We start from the raw sequence: 25,373 nt of genomic DNA, 5'->3' as shown, positions 1-25,373 counted from the left end.
TTGGAACTCGGGATGGGGCCAGCAGAGAAGAGGGAAGGTGATGCTATTTACTGAGATGGAGGATATAAGAGGAAGCCTAGCTATTGAATTAGGATATTTTTTGAGGGGTGTGTGGAGTAATTGAACAATCATATTAAGATGCCTGCAAGGAAAGCTATATTAATATGCATACCACAAAGGTGAAAACTAACAGTATTTCTTGTCTTATCAGTTATTGAAAAACGCTTTGTCATATCAATAAAGATATCTACATCTACAATATTATTCTTGCTCTAAAGCAGGAGTTGGCAAACTCTTTCTATAAAGTAAATATTTTCATCTTTGCAGGACTGAAATACCAGGTCTCTGTTGCATATTCTTTGGTACTGTTTTTTTTTGTTTGTTTTTAAACCACCTTAAAAAGGTAAAAATATAAAAACCATCCTTAGCTCAAGGGTTGTACAAAACAGTCCACAGGTCCATGGTTTGCTAACCTATGCTCTAATAAAAGGATGTCCAGTTAGGATTACCATCACCTAATCAAATTCTAAGGTTCCATTATGAACTTTATGGTACAGAAACTCTTTGGAGAGGAATGGGTGCTATAATTCTTATCAACACTATGGGAGCCAGCCTCCAAGATGGCCCCCAACCATCCCTGCCTCCTGGTATTCACACCATGTGTAGTCCCCTTCCACACTCTACCAGGGATGGTCTTTGTGACCAACAGAATAGAGCAGATGTGACCAAAGATTGCAGCTTCTATCTTGGGTGCTCTCTTTGATAACTGATTTGGAAAAACCAGCTACCATGTTGTGAGGATACTCAAGCATCCTATGGAGAGGACCCTGCAATAAGGAACTGATATCTTCAACCAATAGCCAGGAAAACCTGGCAACAAACACGTGAATACGCTTGAAAACAGATCCATCCCCAGTTGAACCCTGCAGTGACTGCAGCCCTGGCTGACACCCTGCTATAGGCTGTGAGAAACCCTGAGCCAGAGGAACCCAGCTAAGCTACACCCAGATTCCTGATCCACAGAAACCGTGAGATTATAAATACTTGTTGTTTTAAACTGTTAATCTTGGGATAACTTGTTACACAGTAATAGATAATAATACAAACACCATTAATGCAATCAGACTTCACAATGGCACTTACCTCCATAGGATAAATAAATGTCTGTGCAGTTGCTCCAGCCATGGAACCAGAAACAAATCTCTCAAAGGTTCCTACTTTTTGTCCTTCCTCAGTAAGCAACTTCTTGTACTGTGTAAATAAAGTTTTAAATGCACATTAATACCTGCTACAGAATGAACTGTGTTCTTTCCCCCCCTCCCCCCGCCACAAATTCATATGTTGAAACTGTAACCTCCAATGCGATAGTATTTGGAGCTGGGGCCTTTGGGAGGTAATTATGGTTTGATCATGAGGTGGGGCCTCTCTCTCTTTCTCTCTTTCTTTCACACACACGTTCACTCCCTCCCTCCTTCCTTCCCTACCCCTCACCCCTCTCTCTCTCTCCCCCCAGCATGTATGCACCAAGGAAAGGCCATGTGAGCACACAGTGAGAGGGTGGCCATCTGCAAGCCAGGGAGAGAGAGCCCTCACTGGAAACTGAATTGGTCAGCACCGTGATTACAGACTCCCCAGCTCTAGAACTGTGAGAAATAAACTTCTGTTGTTTAAACAATCCAGCGTATGGTATTTTGTTATGGCAGGCCAAGCTAAGACAATACAAAAATACAAATCAGCTCCTAGAAATCAACTGACAATATGATGTTTCTCAAAATGCACACACTGCATTAACAATATCTAACAGAAAAGCAAGGTTTGAATGCTAATACATTCAGTTTACTGGACAGTGATTTTCAAGTTAGAATTCCACAAAACACAGATGATCCACAGAGGGGACCCAGTAGCTCCTTTGCTAAAACAGATTCATCACAACATTCTTCCTCAGATGCACAGGTTAATAAAGTGTTCACAGTTTTTAAATATTTTCCCCACAGTTTTCCTTTTTTTTTTTTTTTTTTTTTTTTCTTTTTGCGGTATGCGGGCCTCTCACTGTTGTGGCCTCTCCCGTTGCGGAGCACAGGCTCCGGACGCGCAGGCCCAGCGGCCATGGCTCACGGGCCCAGCCGCTCCGCTGCATATGGGATCCTCCCAGACCGGGGCACGAACCCGTATCCCCTGCATCCGCAGGCGGACTCTCAACCACTGCGCCACCAGGGAGGCCCTTGAGTTTTCCTTTTTTTAAGATGAGTTTATTTTCACCAGTATAAGTAAAACTAATAAATAAGTGACAAATATTAACAAAACAACTTAGAAAAACAGTTTTTGTAGGTAATACATTTAACTATACTAACATGTCGACCCCAGAGCCTGCCTGGCCCACCAGTACTAAAGCAACCGACATGGCTGATCTGGCCAAAGGGGGAAATCTGGCACAAATGCAGCCAAAATACCGATAGGGCAGGATGTTAACATCATGGGCTCTACAGTCAGGCAGACCTGGGCTTGAACCCTAGGTCTATGTGGCCCTGAGCAAGTTTATGAACATGTCCACATGCAGTTTCCTCATCTGTGATAACACCAGCTTCACGGGGTTGTTGAAAGAATTTGATAAGATAATACACGTAACACAGCACAGTGCTGGGCAAATGGCAAATGTTCAGTAAATGTTATTGTTGTTGTTGTTGTTATTATTATTATTACTAATATATTCAATATTTTCTTTCTACAACTCGGAGAGAAAATCTCTGTCTGAACACAGACTGTGGTTATAAGCCAGGCAAACCAGATTCCTTCTCCTAGAACTGTGAGGTGGGTCTACAGGTATAATTAGGCACTGACACCTGAGGGAGAAATACATAAAGCAATAGAGAAGCAGACACATGGAGAAGGGACAGGTCAGTGAGGTTCTACTTTCTGCACTTCCTGAGGCTCCTCCCCTTAATGCCGCAGGCACTTCCACAGTGACCCCCACCTCCAGCCTGCTTCCCTGAGCCAGCCAGTCTCTGTTCCTTGGGATCCAAAGAGCCCAATGCAAAAACACAGGAATACTTTCTCCTAGTAAAACTGTGTTTCTCTGCTCATGATAAAAATTAAATATATCATAATTTCACAAAGTTCCCCAAATAGCAGATATCTGCTTACTCCCAAAGATCAATGTTTCCACAGGCTCTATTTCCTGAACTGCACCAGAATGTTAACCAAAACTCCCTTCTGTGTAGGCCCTATTAATTTTCCTGCATGTCAGATTATCACAATCATTAAATATAATTTATTGAAAACCTTCCTGCATATGAACAGGAACCTCGGAGACATCGTTTACATTGTGTACCCCCATCCCAAAAGCACCCATCAAAAGTATTCTTTAGTGATTGGTGAATAAATATTTAAAGTGTAGGGGTTTGGGGCTCCTGCACCCCAGAACATACAATGCACAAAGGTAAGAGTTGAGGACAGAGAGCCTGTACAGGGTTAGGCAAAGGGACAGGTGCTTAACACTATGTCACCAAGCTTAATTCCTACCCCAGAAAGGAGATAACAGTCACAGAGACTTTAAGTGGCTTGCTCAAGGCCATAGAATTTGACTTTCTCAAAGATGACTAAGCTGTGCTCTCAAAGCCAGCCTGGAATCCTTTCCAGGATTTCAATTTTCTTCCTTCCTTTCTTTCTTTCTTCCTTCTTTTCTTTTCTTTTCTTTCCTTCTCTTCCTTCCTTCCTCCCTCCCTTCCTTTCTTTCTATTTTCTTTGCTTCTTTTTCTTTCTTTCCATCCATCCTATCTATCTCAACTCTCTCTCCATTTGTTAGAATACCTATTTCAACCTTCTCCATTCTCCTCCAGCTTCCAATACCACTTCCTCCCTCCTTCTCAAAAAAAGTCCTTTCTTGGGAACTCAAGGAAGAACAGAGAGGCGACCAGGCAAGGATATCTTGGTATTCCTGCCCACTTCCCACAAAATCACCCGCATCCACTTATATCTTTTTCTTCCCGAGCTGACATGAGAAGAGTCCTCCACACAGTCAAAGGCTAAGCCTGCCAGCAGACCGGTTAGTACCCACTTCTCCCCCAGCCCCTCCACCTCCACTCCCTACTCCACACACATACTTCTTCTGAATACCTGCTGCACTTGTCGTCAGTCTCTCTCACTTATATTTTTTAACCTCCTTCTTTGTATTGACATGCTTCCTTCAGCCATAGGCATGTCATTAAAATGAAACGTATCAAAACCCAACATCCTTCTAACCTATCACTCTCTCCCTCTTCTTTTCTCCTTCCCTTCACTGAAGTCAAGCTCCTGACAAAGGTGTCTACTGTCCAGTTTTCTTCACCTCCTGTTCACTTTAGTTCATTTCAATTGGTTTCTCATCTCATTACTTCACTGAAACATTTATACCAAGCTTTCCTATCTCGGAGCTGGTAAATTCTGAAAGATAAACTGTTTATTGTATTTAGTACCCTGCAGTATTTGACCCTTCATGGAACCCTCTTCTTCCTCTGACTTCTAGGCCATCGCTTTCTCTGGATTTCCTCCTGTCTCTTTGGCTGCTCCTTCTCAGTCTCCTCTACAACTTTCTCCTACTTCTCCCTGGGCATATCCCCAGAACTGTTATTCTATAAGCCTTCTTGAGGGCTCCATTCCAAAGGCTTCACCTCAATCACAACCTCCCTGTCCTACTGGACAGCTCCTTGTACGTGTTACAGAAATAGCTCAAACCCAGCATGTCCAAAATGCAACCTGTCATTTTACCTCAAAATCAGTTCCTCTTGTTTCTCTTATTGTATTCTCTACATACTTAGTTGCTCAAGTTAGAAACCAGAGTATCACCCTTGATTCCTCTTTCTCATCTCTACACTCACTCAGTGAGTTCTGTTGTTTCTATTTCCCAAAATAGTTTTCAGTTCATTTCAGTTTTTCTTCCATCACTACAGCCGTCTCCTTATACTGGTACTCATCATTTCTTACCTGAATTCCTGAAATATTTCCTTAAATAGTCTCCCTGCCTCAAGTACAGCCTCACTCTCTTCCAATACCTCTTCACTCTTTTCCACATTGATCTTTCTTAAATGTAAATATACTTATTCCACTTCCCTACGTAAGATGCTTCAATAACCCCCTCACCACATTCAGGATAAAATCTAGACTCCTATCACATTTGGCTCCTGCCTATCTGTCCAGCCTGCTTTCATCATCATCTTCCTGGACACACACTCCACTACACTTAAGCCTAGTGAACCACCTTCAGCTTCCTTAGTGAGTGATGCTCTCCTGTGCCAACATTTCTGTCCACAGGCTGCTGCTTCTGCTCAAATACCCGTCTTCCCCTTCATCTTAATGGACTTAAGACTCACACTCATTTAGTGAGGATTTACTGGCACTGGGGAAGGTGCTGGGAACACACACCTGAAAACAGATCCTGCCTAAGAAAGCTCACAGTCTCGTTAAGAAGAGAGATAAGTACTGAGATCACCAGAATTCAGTGTGAGAGTGCTAACAGAGGGAAACAAAGGGAAGGTGTCCTGGAGGAAATAACTCCCGAGCAAAGTCTTGAAAGATGTTCACCACGATATGACCTATAGGAAGAGGAATGGTGTGTGTGTCACTGGAGTGAGGGGTGGGGGAGGGATGACTGTAAAGTACCCTTGGGATATGTAAGTGGAGATGCACAGATATGCAGTGTTCAGGTGGATGTGCAGGTATAGAGATGAAGAGAAAAATGTTAGAATGGAAAGCAGTTAGAATGCAGATGGCAGCTGAAACCATGAGAACACAACACCGTACTGCCACCCTGTTCCTGATATAATTGAACTGCTATGGCAGTGAGGACCCAAATGGACTGCAGCTTTATCCCATGTTGATGTGTTTAAGAGAGCTACGTACCAGGCTGAAAATATTCTTTTCTTCGTTTTCTAAGCTATTAGTTATTCAATGAACAAGACCTACCTGAATACAGAAGTGAGCTAGTTAGGTACTCTGGGAAATTTGAGAATATATATAGCATAACATTTATGCCAAGGTAGTTTACAACTCACTGGGAAAAACAATGGATTTTCCATTATCCGATGGAAAATTGGATATTCTGTAAAATAGTACTATAAGGAAACCAGGCAGGAGAGGCATCAGTTTTGGTTGGGATGCTTAGGAAATGCTTCTCATAGGAAGCTGGGCTTTGGGCTTAAGAGAGCCCCGAGGGATGAAAGGACCTTCAGCAGGGGGCAGAAAATGGACAGGCATAATAGGTCCCAGAGACCACAAGAACACTATACCACACTGTGCAGAGCGCTTTCTCTTGATCTCTAAGAAAAGTTAGCATGCAGTAATTAAATATTGTGAAGAGGCCTGAGAAAGGAGCCTAGCTGGACGCCTGTTGGTAGTGTTCAAGGTAAGAATCTGCTAAGTAGCATAAAGTATAATACATACATTTGCTTGCAATAATACAGACTTTCAAAAATACTGACTTCCTGCATATGGAATAATGGTTTTATACTTGAGTACTTATTTATTTTAGGGTCTGGTTTTCCTATCATAAAATCCAAGTCTGTGATCAGAATAACCTATAGGTATCTAAAATGCTGGCCCTTACTAGTCGTGATATGTATCCTCAAACATTCACAGAAGGAAAATATACTTCCCAAAGATAAGCTGTAATTAAAGTCATGGAGGCTAGATTTTCTTCATTGTTTTCTTTGCTTCTCTATTTCCTAAGCCAAGAAAAAACACCACTAGACTTTGTAATCTTCTCAAGAGTATTCTGCTGCTCAAGAACAAAATGTTCTCCAAAATTATCAAAACTCTATTTGAAATAATACAAAATATAAGGTGGGGTTCAATTTCAAGGTTCTTATCGTCTATGGTTAACAATGATGGAAGAAATAGTGGAAAGAATAATTTTGTGCATGCTTAATTAGACAATTCTGCTAATGACAAAGAGAAGCCAAACTCTAAAATCCACTACTGTATTTCCTCTTAACATCAAGTTACGCTGAAGCAGCATCCTAATATCTAAGCATCCTAAACAATCTAAGTCAACAGAGAAGTTGATTCAGAGGTAAATGCATTCATTCATTTACTCATTCACTCACTCATTCTACACTTACTGAGCACTTATCACACGCCAGGCTCTGTCTAAATGCTGGAGTGCACGGAGAAGAAGCCAAGCCCCTGCCTTCATGGAGCTTTCACTCTAAATTCAACTCAATTTTATTGCAATGTCAAATTACACAAAGGACTTCAACTTAAAAGTTTTCCTTCCAGATGCTGGATGGGGATACTTTCACAAAAACTTATGTGAGTGTGCAGCTTCTATTCTGAATTCAAAATGAATAAGCTAAAATCTTACGTTTCCTTTAAGAGCTACTCAGACCTAGAGAAATGGAAATAAAAACAAAGATAAACAAATGGGACCTAATGAAACTTCAAAGCTTTTGCACAGCAAAGGAAACCATAAACAAGACCAAAAGACAACCCTCTGAATGGGAGAAAATATTTGCAAATGAAGCAACTGACAAAGGAGTAATCTCCAAAATTTATAAACAGCTCATGCAGCTCAATAGCAAAAAAACAAACAACCCAATCCAAAAATGGGCAGAATACTTAAACAGGCATTTCTCCAAAGAAGATATACAGACTGCCAACAAACACATGAAAGAATGCTCAACATCATTAATCATTAGAGAAATTCAAATCAAAACCACAATGAGATATCATCTCACACCAGTCAGAATGGCCATCATCAAGAAATCTAGAAACAATAAATGCTGGAGAGGGTGTGGAGAAAAGGGAACACTGTTGCACTGCTAGTGGGAATGTGAATTGGTACAGCCACTATGGAGAACAGTATGGAGGTTCCTTAAAAAACTAAAAATAGAACTACCATATGACCCAGCAATCCCACTACTGGGCATATACCCTGACAAAACCATAATTCAAAAAGAGTCATGTACCAAAATGTTCATAGCAGCCCTATTTACAATAGTCCGGAGATGGAAACAACCTAAGTGTCCATCATCAGATGAATGGATAAAGAAGATGTGGCACATATATACAATGGAATATTACTCAGCCATAAAAAGAAACGAAACTGAGCTATCTGTAATGAGGTGGATAGACCTAGAGTCTGTCATACAGAGTGAAGTAAGTCAGAAAGAGACAGACAAATACCGTATGCTAACACATATATATGGAACTTAAGAAGAAAAAAAAATGTCATGAAGAACCTAGGGGTAAGACAGGAATAAAGACACAGACCTACTTGAGAATGGACTTGAGGATATGGGGAGGGGGAAGGGTAAGCTATGACAAAGCGAAAGAGAGGCATGGACATATATACACTATCAAACGTAAGGTAGATAGATAGTGGGAAGCAGCCACAGAGCACAGGGAGATCAGCTCGGTTGTTTGTGACCACCTGGAGGGGTGGGATGGGGAGGGTGGGAGGGAGGGAGATGCATGAGGGAAGGGATGTGGGAACAGATGTATATGTAAGACTGATTCACTTTGTTATAAAGCAGAAACTAATAAAAATAAATAAATAAATAAAAATAAAAAATAAAAAGCAGTTTTATCTACAAAAAAAAGAGCTACTTAGAAAAGAACACAGAAGTCTTTTTAAGTAATATGAAATTCAGAATCCTAGAATTGAGTCATGAGGGATCTCTGAGGTTATCTGGTCTAATCTCCTATAAGAGAAATTCCTCATGGAGTATATGTGGAAAGTTATCATGTATTAAAATAATAATCTAAAAAGCATTGTATGATAATTGTTATTGAATCAGTTTTTTAACTCCCCTTTGTTAACAAATTCCACAGGTGATAACTATTACCTGTTCATATGCCCAGAACTTAACAGCTGTCTCAGGAGCAATTTTAATGACATTTGCACCATTTCCTCTCCAAAGTGAGCGGATACCTCCCTCTTTCACCATCTGTCGAAAGCCACCGTATATGTTCATTTTCTCTGATTTTGAACCATGGACCTAAAAACAAAAGCAAAACAATATTAAATACTGGTGGGATGTTATTATTACTATTTCTAAAGTAACCACACAATCCACTCTCTTTTCTTCAGTATTATTTATTACTGCATGAAGATGTATTTGAAAATAGAATATAGAAGGTTGAGAAAATATATAATGGGAAGAACTATTACCATCATTTTAGAAGCCTGACTGAATCTAAAACTAAGAAAAATTGTAACCCTCAGTGTGGGAAAGCAAACAGAGAAGGCATGATCAAAAGTAAAATTATGAACAACGTTCATAAGATAAAATGAACCAACTTATTATTTATTAGGCTATGGAACACGCTATGGAACACGCTTTGGAACGTGAGCAAGTTCAGTATAAGAAAAATTAGAAAAATATACTGAATGTAATATATTATCCCTCCCCCTGAGAAGTAATACTGACATGAAATATAAATGGGACTCAAAACAATCTGGATGTTATGTTTATCAGAGCTATAGAGAATAGAATACACACAGCCTGACACCAAAAATAAAAATTGTAACTTCTACAGCTTATCTCGAAGTTTCATGTACCAACTGCCTAACCCAGTGAATACTGATGAATTACCTGGCTCACACTTCCGACATGATAGTTGTTTAAATAAACTAGACCTTATGCTTGCCTCTATATAAAACTGATTAAATCTAATAAACCAAAAGTAATTAAAGAAGTCAGCTATTCTTCTGGTTGTTTCTGCTTACACAAAATGAGTGACTACTATTTTTAAAAAAAACCAAGAAGGGAGGAAGAGAGAGGCTGAAGACTAAAGGTCAGCCATGAGGGCAGTATATGATCTAGTCACAATAAAAACTCTGGACACCAAAGACTCAGGTGAGCCTCCTTGGTTGGTGTGCAACTCTGTGCATATTGTCACATGCCAATGTCAGGAAATAATATATTCTGACTCTCTGGGGAGAAAACAACAGAAACTCTGCATTTGGTACTTCCCTGGAAGCCCTATGCTCTTCTTTCCTTGACTGATTTTAATGTATATCTTTCACTGTAATAAACCATAACCATGAGTATAAAAGCTTCCAGTGAGTTCTGTGAATTAATGAATCTGAAGGTAGTTTGGGGAAACCCCTGAACTTTCAGGAACTAAAGTCTAAATATATCCATTTTATTTTAAATAAACTTCACAATAAAATATGACAAAGGAAAAGATGAATGCTTATTCAAGCTCTCTCAACGTCAATTTACTATTGTTCCTAAAGAAAAACATACAGCCCAATTCCCTCTTCTTTTTTTTTAAAGCAGTATCTTTACCCCTAAACATATTTTGAGATGCAGGTACATTCTCAATGGATGCTAGTTTAAAATATTGTCAGAAATCATTTTGTACAGAAATCTAATGGCAAATATAAAAAGTGCTGACCACAGGTATAACAACACAACTTTTAAAAACCTTTTTTAAGCAGCTAGTATATTCTAGCAGGGTGCTCCAGCCTACCAAGCATTTTCACATCCCTTACACTGTTTAATTCTTACAACCACCCTTGTTAGATATTCCTATTCCCATTCTAGAATGAAGGAAAATGAGGCCTCAGGGGTTTCATGCAGTGTGAGAACCATGAGCTTTAGAGGCAGAAATACTCCATTCCTTGTCTAATTTGTTGTAAAGGAAAAGTTATTTAACTCTCTGAGCCCTGTGTTCCCCACAGATAATATGAGGATAAAATCCTCTCATGCTGGGTTACTAGAAGATTAAATGGGTTACCATAATGAGCACCAAATAAATATTAATCCATTCCTTTCCCTCTTTCTTTTCACTGTGACCAGCCAAGCCTACACTGCTAGTAAATAGGAAAGTCAGCTTATAAACCCAGGTCTTGCCTGCCAACCTCAGCTTTAGAATAATTTTTTAAGTTACATCCTTGTTCCAAGATTCTAGATTTCAGAAAAACCTTCTTTTGAGAAAGAACATAAAATATAAGGAAAATATAAGTAATTTAAAGAGAACCCTACAATAATGGCTAGAGATTTCCTTTTCTAATTAAACATTTGAATAGTCACAGAAAGCCAAGATTAAAAGTTCACCACACACATGTGCCAACAATTTAAGGTTTGGTCAAACACTGAAATACTTAACACGGACTGAATTTAGGATTAATAGCAATAAAATTGAGAGATTTCTTTTTAAAGGTATGACTATCACTGCGAAATTTTAAAACTTTTTTCAAAGCACCGTATTTCTCATTGTTTCAGAATATTTTGGACAAACTTAGAAGATCGCAAAGCTCACCTGCATCATGACTTTCAGACGATCCAAAGGGGCAGTGCTTGTTCGAGAGACGGCACCAGCAACACCTCCTGCCAAAAGCTGCCTCCACCACTGCCCCGACTTCTTTTCATCTTCCGTGAATTCATCTGGAATAGTTAAACTATCTCCTATGTCAATACCCTGTTAAAATGGAAGAAAGAGCCCCAGGCTCCATCAATTAAAGGCAGATCATTCCAGAAGGTTTGCTTCTTTGAAAGAAGAATTACATATTATTTTATAATTAAGATCAGCTTCAATCCTTAGAAAGTACTATACTGAACCAATCTGAGCATATAGGCAATTATAAGTAGCCTATTCACGCTAAATGAAGTACAGTATCAGTCCGCAAGAAATGAAAATTAACAGTAATTACAAATTTACAAAACCAACAATTACAACATTTTTCTTAATAGATTCAGAATAACTTTTCTCTTCTAGGCCTAAGTCAGAATGAAAGAGCAGCATTTGATCAGAGGTAGTGAATCCTTAGCTACAGAAAGAAAATAATTTGTCAGTTCTTCAAAGATACACACTTTATCTCAAAATTATATCCACATTATACTTTATAACATGATATGTGCTCTAAATATGTAAATAAAAATTAAATTAAAACTGTAATTTGAGTACCCCTAAACTCATTTCCTATATAGACTGTCTGTAAATATTTTTATAAATCTGACTTGTCATTTAAAACATGCAACAGATTCTATATAAAATTTAGCTTACAGAGAGGTATTGTTTAAAATGATCTACCTTCCAATCTTCTCTAAATATTACTATAGGTTACAAACATAGCTTGACAGAAACAAAATTCTATAATAATATTTTTACAACTTTATTATCTAAATGATTCTAATGTAAAAGATTTTATAGGTAAGAGTGTCACGGTAAGGAGCTTTGCTATAGTAGTAACCCTCTATTTCTTCTTTTTACTATCAATAAAATGGATACATGATTGTAGCCTCAACTATTACTATCTCCAAAGATACAATAAGAATTTGATTATGTAAATATGATTTTACATAAGTATAAAATTTATCAAGGCAACTGAACTACAAATATAGTATTATTTTATACTCATAGTTGAAAAGGCATTAGTCACCAATAATTCTACAATGCTCTAGGTAAGTTTAGGCACTGTTACTAGTAACAATGTGAACCCCAGGCTTCATTTAGTGCATATAAAATGTACTGAAATCCAGGAATACGTATAGAAGTCAAGCCCATTAGAAAAATAAAAATTCCCTCAAAGAGTTCCCATTGTTTTCAGGAACAGATTGCAGAATGAAATGAATTTCATTTACCCCAGGATATTTCAGTAGGATATTAATGAAATTTAATTAAAATTTGAAAGTTTAAAAGAATACAGATGGATAGGTGTGCAATACTAAGCAGATGAGCCAAAGATTTTTTTTTTGTGTGTGTGGTATGTGGGCCTCTCACTGCCGTGGCCTTTCCCATTGCGGAGCACAGGCTCCGGACACGCAGGTTCAGTGGCCATGGCCCACAGGCCCAGCCACTCCGCGGCATGTGGGACCTCCCGGACCGGGGCACGAACCCGTGTCCCCTGCATCAACAGGCGGACTCTCAACCACTGTGCCACCAGGGAAGCCCGAGCCAAAGATTTTTTAACCTTCCATGACTATTATTATAGGTGCCTTAAGCCAGAGATAAATGTAGGTGGTTGACTGAACAAGCAAGTTTCAGAAGGGATCTTTGGTCATTATCAACCACGAGGTACTGAGATTATTTAGGCAATATATTATCTATACAAGTAAAAGCCCCGGGACTTCTCTGGTGGCACAGTGGTTAAGAATCCTCCCGCCAATGCAGGGGATATGGGTTTGATCCCTGGTCTGGGAAGATCCCACATGCAGCGGAGCAACTAAGCCCGTGCACCACAACTACTGAGCCTGTTCTCTAGAGCCCACAAGCCACAACTACTGAGCCCATGTGCCACAACTACTGAAGCCCACGTGCCTGGAGCCCATGCTCCACAACGAGAGAAGCCACTGCAATGAGAAGCCCACGCACCTCAACAAAGAGTAGCCCCCGCTCGCTGCAACTAGAGAAAGCCCACCCACAGCAACGAAGACCCAACACAGCCAAAAATAAATAAAATTAAATTAATTAATTTTTTAAAAAAAGCTTTAATATACTCCGAGTATACACCTAACAGACTATGTAGAACTCTACAAGTTAAAGAGCTATTGAGATGGGTACCATGGCCCATAAGTGTTATAGAGTGCTCTTGGATGATAATCATACTAATTGCTTACAGCTCCAAATAAGTATAAATTAATACATAAAGCATACTCACAGTAGAATGTTTCCAGAAACGGATAATTTCCTCAATGTCTGTAACAGGGTTAAATAAGAAGTAGTCTCTCCATTCATTCCAGTCCACTGTCATCGTCCCATCAGCATCAATGCTGAAAATAAAAAGAAGCTAATTAAAGAACAAAATAAAATGTGTAAATAAAACTAACATTATTGGCCATGTTGCAGAACAACAACTTTCTCTTCCAACTTAATATTCTTAAAAGGTTTTTGGAAATGGCAACAAGCATTTGATGATCTGTTTTAATCGTTTAGATAAAAATAGACCCCCAAATTACAGGTCTCACTAAAGGCTACTTTTGGTGCTCTGTCAAACTCCAAGTCAATGAGCTATCAAACACTAATGCTGGAAGATAAAATTGGGGGGTAGCAATGAATGAATTTATGATCCATTTTTTCTTACACTGGCTCAAGAAAATAGTTCTTAATGTTCTATTGTAACATTTGGATGTGACTTCAGAATATACTCAAAATACACTATCAATTTCCTTCTCCAATTTTCTCTAAGCTAAGAAAATTACCAATGATTGTAAAAAATAAAATCAAACTTGGTGATTGGCCTTCTGAGTCTTAAGAAATCCTGGTACCTTATCTTCAACATTTAAAATTAACATATTGTAGCCTTGGATATTTTTCATTAACTTTTTGCTTATTTTAGTAGGTTCTTGGCAATAATGTCATTTGTACCTGTTTATTTTCCTAAAAGCAACTTTAAACTGCCCAGGATTTTGATAGTTTTGTTCACTACTGTAGACCCAGCATCTAAAGTGGGCAGTACAAAGAAAGTGCTCATTTATTTATTGAATTAATGAATATATCTGAAAAAAAAGTTTTGGTGTCTCCTCTGAATTTTACATTTATTCTATGACGTGTGAAAGTGATGCATAAAGATGGCAGTCAGATAAAATGCTATTTTCAGATATTTATGATTATATTTTCCAGTGCCACTTTTAACTTTGATTGCATACATGAAATTACACTTAAACTTTCAATTGTCCCAGCACACAGGTGTTAACATTCCATATTTGCATAAGAGTCCTAGTTACTACTGATGTTTATGACACTATTCTTCTGGATTAAAATATTTAGAGCTCTATTTTTTTTTTTTTTTTTTTGCGGTACGCAGCCCTCTCACTGTTGTGGCCTCTCCCATTGTGGAGCACAGGCTCCGGACGCGCAGGCTCAGCAGCCATGGCTCACGGGCCCAGCCGCGGTGGGATCTTCCCGGACCAGGGCACAAACCCCTGTCCCCTGCATCGGCAGGCGGACTCTCAACCACTGCGCCACCAGGGAAGCCCTATAGCCCTATTTTTTAATCACTATTTTCTATTTTAATGCAATTGTTTATTGTCTGACCCTACCCCTCAACCCCCCCCCAACACGCATGCAAGCATCCTCCACAAGGCAAGGATTTTTTATTTTATTCACTGATATGACCAAAGTGTCTAGAACAGTGCCTGGCGCAGAGCAAATATTTGTTGAATGAATAAATGAATTACAAACTCTGCAGCTTAAAGCCACAGAACACTTAGTGCTGACAAACTTCTTAAATAAGATAGTCTCACTGTGGGTTTAAATTGCGTTTCTCTTCAACTTACTAACGAAGTTGAGCATCTCATCATATTCATCTGCTATTCATGTTTTTTCCCTTGTGAAATGCTTGTTCATATATTTTGCCCATTTTTCTAATGGGTTGTGTCTTTTTCTTAAATATGTATAGTTCTTTATATAGTTGATTTAATCCTTCAAGTTATAAATTAGCAAGTACCTTCTCTTTGTCTTTTCATTTTATTTATAGTGTCCATGAATAGATGCTCTTAATTATAATACAGCTGAATTTATCAATCTTTTCATATATGGTTACTGACTTCTGTATTTTTTTAAAATAAATTCTTCCCTATACTGAGATATAGACATTTGCTTCTTTTCCCTCTAAAGGTACTGCAGTGTAACTTTCACATTTAGTTTGATTTTTTAAAATTGAAGTAAGGTTGACTTACAATATTATGTTAGTTTCAGATGTACAGCAAAGTGACTCAGTTATATGCATAATTTTTTCAGATTATTTTCCATTATAGGTTATTACAAGATATTGAATATACTTCCCTGTGCTATACAGTAAATCCTTGTTGCTTATCTATTTTATGTATAGTAGTTTGTATCTGTTAATCCTATACTCCTAATTTATCCTTCCTACCCTCCCTTTCCCTTTTGGTAACCATAAGTTTGTTTTCTATGTCTGTGATTTCTGTGCATGGCGTGAGGCAGGTACCCAACTGTATTTCCGTCTGCATGGATAACCAGGTGCACCAGAACCATTTATTGCATAGTCTCTCCTTTTCCCAGGGATTTGCAAAGCTACTTCTCTCATGTGACAAATCCCAAATATGGATGGGTCTGTTTCTGGGATGGTATGTTCCACTTGTCAACTTGTCTATCTGTGTGGCAATACCACTAAGTCTTAATTATAGCTTATAACAACTCTTTGATATCTGATAGGGCAGGCCCCCAGCTCCTTAGGGTCCTCCGAGAATGTCTTGGTTATTCTTGGGCCTGTATGGTTTCATTTTTCTCTAGAAATGTTTCATAGCCCAAATGCTGGGGCAAAGAGAACAACTGAGAGGGTGGTTCAGGATTGGGGGAAAGTAAGTAGGAGTGGTGGAAGGAATCGATCAAGAGAAGATTGACGGACTGGTGGAAATGAAGGGGCCAGAGATCTGTAAGTCAAAATGCAAGTACCATAGGAGCAAGACAGTGTAGAATCTGGAGGAAGAAGGGTCAAAAGGTAGGATACAGGTTTTTAAGACTTCAGATGAGGAGTGGCTTCAAGTTATGATACAATCCTGAGAGGGAGTGGGCTGCTGAAGCAAAATGGAATAAAAGTCTCAGGTGTGTTGAGGAAGGCAGGAAACACTGACGCTATAAAGAGGAGTCACCAGCACGAATACTGAAGTTTCCTAGGACTTAAAGAGAAAATGACTATTTGACAAGTGCCAAGGTCCTCAATAAATGTGGAGAGGGAACTAGAGATAAGAAAATTAGAGGAAAGAGGGGTGGAGATGAAAGCCTAAATGGAAAATGGATTTTACTTGAGAGCGGAAGATAAAGATACATGAAACACACATGTTTGGGAGCGACTGCCTACCTATTTCAGCTACTCCCCACCCATATCTTCTACTGAAAAAGTAGAACTAGGAGGCCTTATTTCAACCAACTGATTCCTATTCTCATACTCTGATGACTCAGCCTCAGCTGTTTCAATCAGCACCTTTCAGACTTCTCTCCCATGAATTCAGTTTTGAGTATACTAAGAGACAGTGAAATGGCAGAAATGAAGCTGACATTTGGAGATATTATGAGTCACACTGACGGCCGAGCACTCAAGGGAAGGTCTGTGATTTCCACTACTGAAAACACAATCAGATTCTGCCTTTTAAAACACTGTGAGATAATAGAAAATATATAATTTGGTCTCTGTTCCCTATTCCTGACAAGAGCCCCTAAAGCCCTTGTAATTTCCTAAGTGATAAGAGCACTAGGGCATCTTTTGTTCTAATGAGGCAACTCCGGGTGGGCTCCTGGATGGCTCCTGGATGAGGGCTGGTCACCAGAAAAACCAAGCCATGATTAGAAGCTTGGAATTTTCAGCCCCCTTCCCACCCCCATCCCACCCCAATTCTCCAGAGGGGGAGAGGGACTGAAAATGGAGTTAATAATTGAGCATGCCTACATGAAGAAGCCTCCATAAAAATCTCAATAGCACGGGATTTAGGGAGCTTCTGGTTAGCAAACACATCCATACACTGGCAGAGTGAAACACCTAACTCCACAAAGACACCTGTGCTCAGGACCCTCCCAGGCCTCTCCTTACGTATCTTTTTGTCTGCCTGTTCATCTGTATCCTTTATAATATCCTGTAATAAACTGGTAAGCATAAGTAAATGTTTCCCTGAGTTCTGTGAGCTCCTCTAGCAAGTAACTGAACCCAAGGGGGAGAACGTCACGGGAACCTCTGATGTATAGTCAAGTCAGGCAGATGTGGGTAATCTGGGTACCTACTACTTGAGATTGGCATCTGAAGTGGAGAGCAGTCTTGTGAAACTGAGTCCTTAATCTTTGGGATCTGACACTACCTCCAGGTAGACAATGTTAGAACTGAATTACATTGTAGAACACCCAGCTAGTGTCAGCTAGAATTGCTTGTTGTGGGGAAAAACCCCCACATATTCAGTGACCAGAAGTTTCAGAAGTGAAGGGTTTTGTGTGAGTGGTAAAGGAGTCATGTAAAAGGGAAAACAGAGCTTCTTCTACTGCACCAGCCCTGGAGGCCTTGAAAGAGTTTTCCCATTCCTACACTTTAGGTATACGTGTACACACAAAATAAAAAGCGAGAAAAAGGGGAGAAAGATATTGAAAGCACATAGTGAGGAATGGTAAGGTACAAGGATTTGTTTTAAGCCACACTTACAAAGGCAGATCTCTAATACAGGATACTAAAAGTAAAAAAAAAAAAAAAAAAAAACTGTCAATAGAGGAAGAGCTTACCTTTGAAGAATCAACTCTGCTTGTTGTTTAGAAATAGTTAGACCTAGTATCTGGAGAGACTGGACAATTTCAGAAGCCTCAATTTTTCCTTTAAAAAATAAAAATTAAAAAAAATTAAAATAAAAATAATTAAAATAAAAATTATAAACTCAGAACTGATAAGGACCTTAGAAATCATGAATTTCAAATCCCTCACTTTATAAGGGAGAGCCTTGAACTGATTAAGGTAAAATTGTGAATTTAATCTTTAATCATTAGAGAAATGCAAATCAAAACTACAATGAGATATCATCTCACACCAGTCAGAATGGCCATCATCAAAAAATCTAGAAACAATAAATGCTGGAGAGGGTATGGAAAAAAGGGAACACTCTTACACTGCTGGTGGGAATGTGAATTGGTACAGCCACTATGGAGAACAGTATGGAGGTTCCTTAAAAAACTAAAAATAGAACTACCATATGACCCAGCAATCCCACTACTGGGCATATACCCTGACAAAACCATAATTCAAAAAGAGTCATGTACCAAAATGTTCATAGCAGCCCTATTTACAATAGTCCGGAGATGGAAACAACCTAAGTGTCCATCATCAGATGAATGGATAAAGAAGATGTGGCACATATATACAATGGAATATTACTCAGCCATAAAAAGAAACGAAACTGAGCTATCTGTAATGAGGTGGATAGACCTAGAGTCTGTCATACAGAGTGAAGTAAGTCAGAAAGAGACAGACAAATACCGTATGCTAACACATATATATGGAACTTAAGAAGAAAAAAAAATGTCATGAAGAACCTAGGGGTAAGACAGGAATAAAGACACAGACCTACTAGAGAATGGACTTGAGGATATGGGGAGGGGGAAGGGTAAGCTGTGACAAAGCGAAAGAGCGGCATGGATATATATACACTACCAAACGTAAGGTAGATAGCTAGTGGCAAGCAGCCGCATAGCACAGGGAGATCAGCTCGGTGCTTTGTGACCGCCTGGAGGGGTGGGATAGGGAGGGTGGGAGGGAGACGCAAGAGGGAGGGGATATGGGAACATATGTATATGTATAACTGATTCATTTTGTTATAAAGCAGAAACTAACACACCATTGTTAAGCAATTATACTCTAATAAAGATGTAAAAAAATAAATAAAAACTAAAAAAAATTGTGAATTTAGATGAGCTATAGATTTGCTTAAGTACATATTGCAACACCAACTCAAATTTCAACAAATACATTAAACAAATATACACACATTACTTCATTCAAAAATCATAACAGCCTTGTAGGTAAATAATGACATTCCATCTAAAGAAAAGATTGAGAGCTTACATGGCCTTACCAAGAAATGACATTAAGAAGCAGCAGAACTGAGATTCAAATCAAGATACTCTGACTTTGAGGTAAATTCAATTAAGCTAGGATCTATTAATTTTAAAGCATGCATTTCTACATTTTAATAAATGATTAAGCATTTATTATACATAAAGATGTAAGGCACTGAGTTAAAAGAAAGTAGAAAATGACTAAATGAAGCCAAAGAGTCTGGAATATTCTTTTGAGAAATCTGGCAATAAAAATAAAGCGGGATAGTAGGATGATGGAAGTAGGAAAATTATTATTATAAGAGCAATTAGAGCATGTTGTAGAAAGGAGAAGAATCAAAGAGAAGAAGAAAGAGAAAACATAAGCAATAAATGTAAGATTGCATTTCCCTCAAGCATCCCACAGACCCATGAGGATTCTAAGACTAAGATGCATGGAACAGGTAAACAAACCAAAGGGTCTGATGCCAAACCAGGATTAACAGCAAAGTTCTCCAGGAAAAGGGGAAGACAAAAATTACCGTTAGTGGTGAAAGGAAAGACTCCCTTTAAGGGAAGGACTTTGAAGGAATGACAGGATTTGGAGAGACTTCTCCCAGGGAGAAGAAAGGAGCAGCATGAGAATCTGGACAATGTAAGAGCAGTTAGAGGTGTCACCCTGTTAACGATGAAATTTTTCAAATATCGCTCTGAATAATCTCCTTTATGATTGCACTCTCAAAGAAGTACAGTTCATTCTCATTATTCACTGTAGTTACTTTCTATAAGGTCACCATGAACACAGAACTAAAGAACCGAACCACTGTTCCTAAGGGAAATACAGGGTTAGGCTCCTGTGCCTCTGGCCACAATATTCTCATCAACCAATCAATACAAAACCTTGTTTTCTGTGTGTTTCTGTTTAAAGACACCTTGCTTAATATATATTATTGACTCATAAACATTGAACTCATGGTCAACAGCACTATAACTCATGCCTGAGTGAAGCTTTTCTGACACACGTATTTTCTTCCAAAGGCACATCACAGCGTTCCCACATTTAAGAACACTCGACAGCATTTCAGCACTGTTCTTGGGAGCCATTGCAAATAGTGAAATCACCAATAAAACACAAAAATGCAAAAAACATAGCACCAAGTAGACTGCAGAAGGACTTGTTTACAATAAAAAAGCTAAAACAAGAATGCAGCGCATCGCCTCTTTCTATCTCAGCTTTAGAAATGTGCTCACCAAGAAAATGAAATTTGTGGCTGCTCAGTGCAAATCCATGAATGACTGCAAAAGCACTGTGAGTATTGATCTGGGGGTTATTTATGGAGTTAAATTTTAGCAAGTAGAAAAATTCTCAAATACAGAATTCATGAATAATGAGGATAGACTGTATATGCTTTGCTTTAAGAAAGTCTAATAAACAAAAGTATGAACCTACAATGAAAAAGTGTTTTTAAATACAAAAACAAGATAAACTGAGGGGAAACTGTTTGTATTTACTACAAATTTCATCTTTAACACATTATAAATCAACTATACCTCAATAAAAAATAAAAATATTTCACCTTTAATTATTTCTTCTGGTTCATTTAGAATTTTCTGAAATGGACCATTGATACGTGCATACTGGACGTACTGAACGATCAGCCTCTACTTATCTGCTTAGCCTCTACTTATGGTACTGAGGTAGCTTCATCTCCCGCTACTGCCTGCCCTAACACTATATAGACAGTCCCTTCTCTGCAACTGAACTTTAGAGGGTTCAGGTGGGATGAAAGTTTGTGGGAAGAAATAAATTTGATTGTAAGAATTGAATTTTGCTACACGGTTGGACTAAGGTAGACTTGAAACATACAATGTAAGGTTTATGGGTGGTAACAAATATTCTAACAGTACTACTTTCCACCACAAACTCAGCTCTTCCTAGCCAAGTCTCAGATTTGAACGATCATCAAAACCGTTCAAAGGGTTTAGTTGTTTCTTGAACTTGCCTTGAGTCTAACTGAAGTTAATGTTCAGTAAAAATCAGGGATCAGCAAACTATAACCCTCTGGCCGAATAAGGCCAGTTGCCTGCTTTTGTAAATAAAGTTTTATTGGAACACAGCCATGCCTACTCATTTACATATTATCTATGACTGTTTCTGCACTGTGACAGCAGAAATGAGTACCTGCAACTGAGATCACACGGCCCACTAAGCTAAAATACTATCTGGACTTTTACAGAAAAAAAAAGTTTGCCTATCCTTGGTATGAACCATATTTTCTCTCAATTTATTTGTTTAACTTGTTTCTTGAATAACAAATCTTGAATGAAATGGCCTTGACCACTCATGCGTGGGGAGGGGTCTGAGGCTGCATTATACATTTTTTAAATAAATGCCCTCTTCCTATCAAAGGTTGCCTCTGGTGATAAGGGTTTGATAGCTCTTCCCTTTCTCTTACGGTGGCCCTTACTTCTTGCTCCACATGACTGGGACTCTAACTCCAAGCTATTAATCTAAATAGACAAACTATAATCCCAATCAGAAGGTATATATTTAAACGTCTATCTGCTATTTTCTTTTCTAACTTTCAGAATCAGAGCATCTTCTTTGATCACATGTAATTCTTTCAAAAAAACTATCAAATATAAGATAATCTGAAAGTTGTTTAAATTTTAGAATATATAATACTCATGCTTAGTATGAATAAAAATAACTCTCTTGCCCAGAGAGCAAAAAAACATAATTATTATTTTTAACCCATAGCTTTAAGTCAAATCAGTATAAGGTTCCATAATTAATATTTTACAAAGGCCCTACTCACAATTTATGATTCATTGGGCAAAGCTACATATAACTTTTCTTCACTAAAAACATTCTATACAAAAATCACATTACTAAGAAAAACAAGTATTAACACAAGTAATAATTATCATCTAAAAATAGACTGACTAAATATACATTGTTTTAGAGTTTTGGAAGCATGAAATGTGCTTCTTCATAGCTGGTGATAAATAGAAAAGAAAGACACACCATCATTATTTTTGTCCAAACTCTTAAATGCCAATTTCATTTGTTTCTCATGGTCTTTAAGGTACTTCATAAATTCTTCAAAATCCAGCTTTCCGTCTCTGTTGACATCACCAGTAGTAAAAATTTTCTACAAAAAAGAAAAAAATTAGAGATATTTTTATATGGGTTAAAAATACTAGATTTTTTTTGTACAAACACGTCAAGCAGATTGGCTGTTTTCCTATTAAGACTTGTATTTTATAAATCCCAAGATATAAGACAAAATCTTGACCTAAATTTAAATGTTTAAAAGAGTATTTTTCCCTTTAATTTCCAAAATTAAATAATCTTTTCCTAAAGATGATTCTTATAAAAAGCTGTCATATCAAACTATCTCTATTAAGAAAAATCATTCCTTTTGAGAAGGAAATAATATTATTTCACACAAATATATGTATTAATATATACGCACACATAATATATATATACATAATATATATGGATACAATATATAAAATTGATAATACTATATATATAATTATATGAATACAACAATATATAAACAGATACTATATATATATACACATATAATACTATATGTATTATACATACACATATGTACATGTATAATACTATATATTATATATACATATGTACATAATACGTATATACATAACACTATATATGGACACACATACATACACAAGATAAATGTATTACAGTAATCCCAGGTTAGGTTAACATATTTTTTTTAATCTTGTAATTTACCACAGTAACAGAATAAAAAAGAAAAGTCATGTGGTTACCTTAATAAATGTGGAAAAACATTTGATGGATTAAATATCATTTGTGACTAAAAACTCTGAGCAAACTAGGAATGGTGCTTCCTCAAACTAATAAAGGGTATCTACAAAGAATTCTAGCCTTTTTTGTTTAAACTAGTATGACTAGGATTCTCTTATCTGCAACCTAAATGCCATCAATTATTACTTACAGTTTTAAAAGCAAATACATTTGTAGTGTCACTGAAAAATAATTATTGCTATTTAATTACTTTTACAAATTAGATTGAGGATGATTTTCATCTGGAAATTATTTTCTGATTACTCAACACATACACTGAGATTTGTATAATCCAAGAGAAAATGTCACAGCGTTCTGGGGCCCCATTTACGTACTGAAGTTTCATTTAAGAAGTTTATATTTTGGTCAATGAAAGTAACAGTGAACAACTATCCTTTTAGAAATTACAAGTTAAAGGACATCTCTAACGCTATCTTTGAACAGCCTGATTTTTTTACCCATATTTCATTAGCCTTTGTTACGGTAAATAAAGATTCCCAGAGTTACAACTGTCTAATGACTCTGACTTTTTTTTTTTTTTTTTTTTTTTGCGGTACGCGGGCCACTCACTGTTGTGGCCTCTCCCGTTGCGGAGCACAGGCTCCAGACGTGCAGGCCCAGCGGCCATGGCTCACAGGCCCAGCCGCTCCGCGGCATGTGGGATTTTCCCGGACCGGGGCACGAACCCATGTCCCCTGCATCGGCAAGCAGACTCTCAACCACTGCGCCACCAGGGAAGCCCTAACGACTCTGACTTTTGAGTTTTCTTGACTATTCCTCTGTGGAAATAAAGACCAGTCAAAGGAGAAAAGGAAAGGCTGTTTATTCTGAGATTACTATAGCAAGGAAGTCAACCACTGTCACTTGTATTTTGGCTCAAAGGCAGGAAGAAGAGTGGGAAAGCTTTATAGTAGGAAAAAAAGGAGCTTTGGGGTGCGCCCTGATTGGAGACTGTTGGCCTGGGAAAACTGTAGGCGGGCTAAAGCAAAAGTGGGGCATCCTGTGTGATTGGTTAGGGGGGCATATTTGGCTCTTTCTGGTTGGTCCTAAGTTGGAAGCAGGGACAAAAATGGGGAAAATGTCAGTTATCAATTAATTTCTGGCCATTTGGGGCTGATGGTTACACAAGTTATTGTTTAGCTTCCTGGACTGTCACTAGAGATAGCATTCTGGCTTCCAGTAAGTCTGACTTACAGCGGGTTGGCTTCCTGGATTGTTTATTATAGACAAGAGGTAGTTTTCTGGGTAGGTCTTAGGTCAAAGTTCAATTTTTTTTTAATTGAAATATAGTTGACATACAGTATTAAGTTAGTTTCAGGTGTACTACACAGTGATTTGACATTTGCACACATTATGAAATTCAAAGTTCAATTTTAAATATGGTCTAACCACTGTCTATTTGCATATTCAGTCTCTCACCTTTCACAGCAAAAAACCAAACCAAATCAAATATCATTCAAAAAATCTGTTATCAGAATAAAAAGTTGTATCTTTTCTTTCTTAGCAGTATGTAAGTACCATTTCTATATTTAAAAAATCAATTGAATTCTCAATCTATATAAATAAACTTCTACTACAGAAGCTGGAGACATGGGGAAGAAAACTCACATCAAAACTTTCTAGAGGGCTTCCCTGGTGGCGCAGTGGTTGAGAGTCCGCCTGCCGATGCAAGGGACACGGGTTCATGCCCCGGTCCGGGAAGATCCCACATGCCGCAGAGCGGCTAGGCCCGTGAGCCATGGCCACTGAGCCTGTGCGTCTAGAGCCTGTGCTCCACAACGGGAGAGGCCACAACAGTGAGAGGCCCGCGTACCGCAAAAAAAAAAAAAAAAACTTCCTAGAGATGTCACCATCACCTGAGGAAAAGCCACATCAGTTTCCCTGAAATATAAGGTTTTATGTGGCTGGTGCAGAGACTCCCAGAGTTTTGATATGTGAGACATCATCAGTCATAAAAAGCCTTTATATGGCTCACACCACCTCTTACCAAAAACAAAAGACAAATATGCAAAAAAATTTGTTTTGATAAAGAAGAAATATGTTTTAAAGGGTTAAACTTGTTTATGGCATAATCCTG

The 25,373-nt window shown here is 38.1% G+C and overlaps 1 protein-coding gene across 1 annotated transcript in view; it reads right to left on the bottom strand.

Annotated features, from left to right (window-relative positions):
- Nucleotides 1-25,373, bottom strand: part of SLC25A24 (solute carrier family 25 member 24) — a 46,494-nt gene that overhangs the window by 11,361 nt on the left and 9,760 nt on the right. The window contains exons 2-7 of the mRNA XM_081224710.1: nt 22,475-22,601; nt 18,145-18,232; nt 13,580-13,691; nt 11,242-11,400; nt 8,817-8,969; nt 1,144-1,251 (exon numbers count right to left, since the gene is read on the bottom strand). Of these exons, the coding sequence (XP_081080836.1) occupies nt 1,144-1,251; nt 8,817-8,969; nt 11,242-11,400; nt 13,580-13,691; nt 18,145-18,232; nt 22,475-22,601 (747 nt within the window). The remainder of the gene's footprint in view (nt 1-1,143; nt 1,252-8,816; nt 8,970-11,241; nt 11,401-13,579; nt 13,692-18,144; nt 18,233-22,474; nt 22,602-25,373) is intronic.

This window comes from Mesoplodon bidens (genome assembly GCF_964165515.1).
Source record: "Mesoplodon bidens genome assembly, chromosome: 2".
NCBI lineage: Eukaryota > Metazoa > Chordata > Mammalia > Artiodactyla > Ziphiidae > Mesoplodon > Mesoplodon bidens.
The sequence above is the reverse complement of the archived record's forward strand: the minus strand, read 5'-3'. Positions and strand labels throughout refer to the sequence as shown.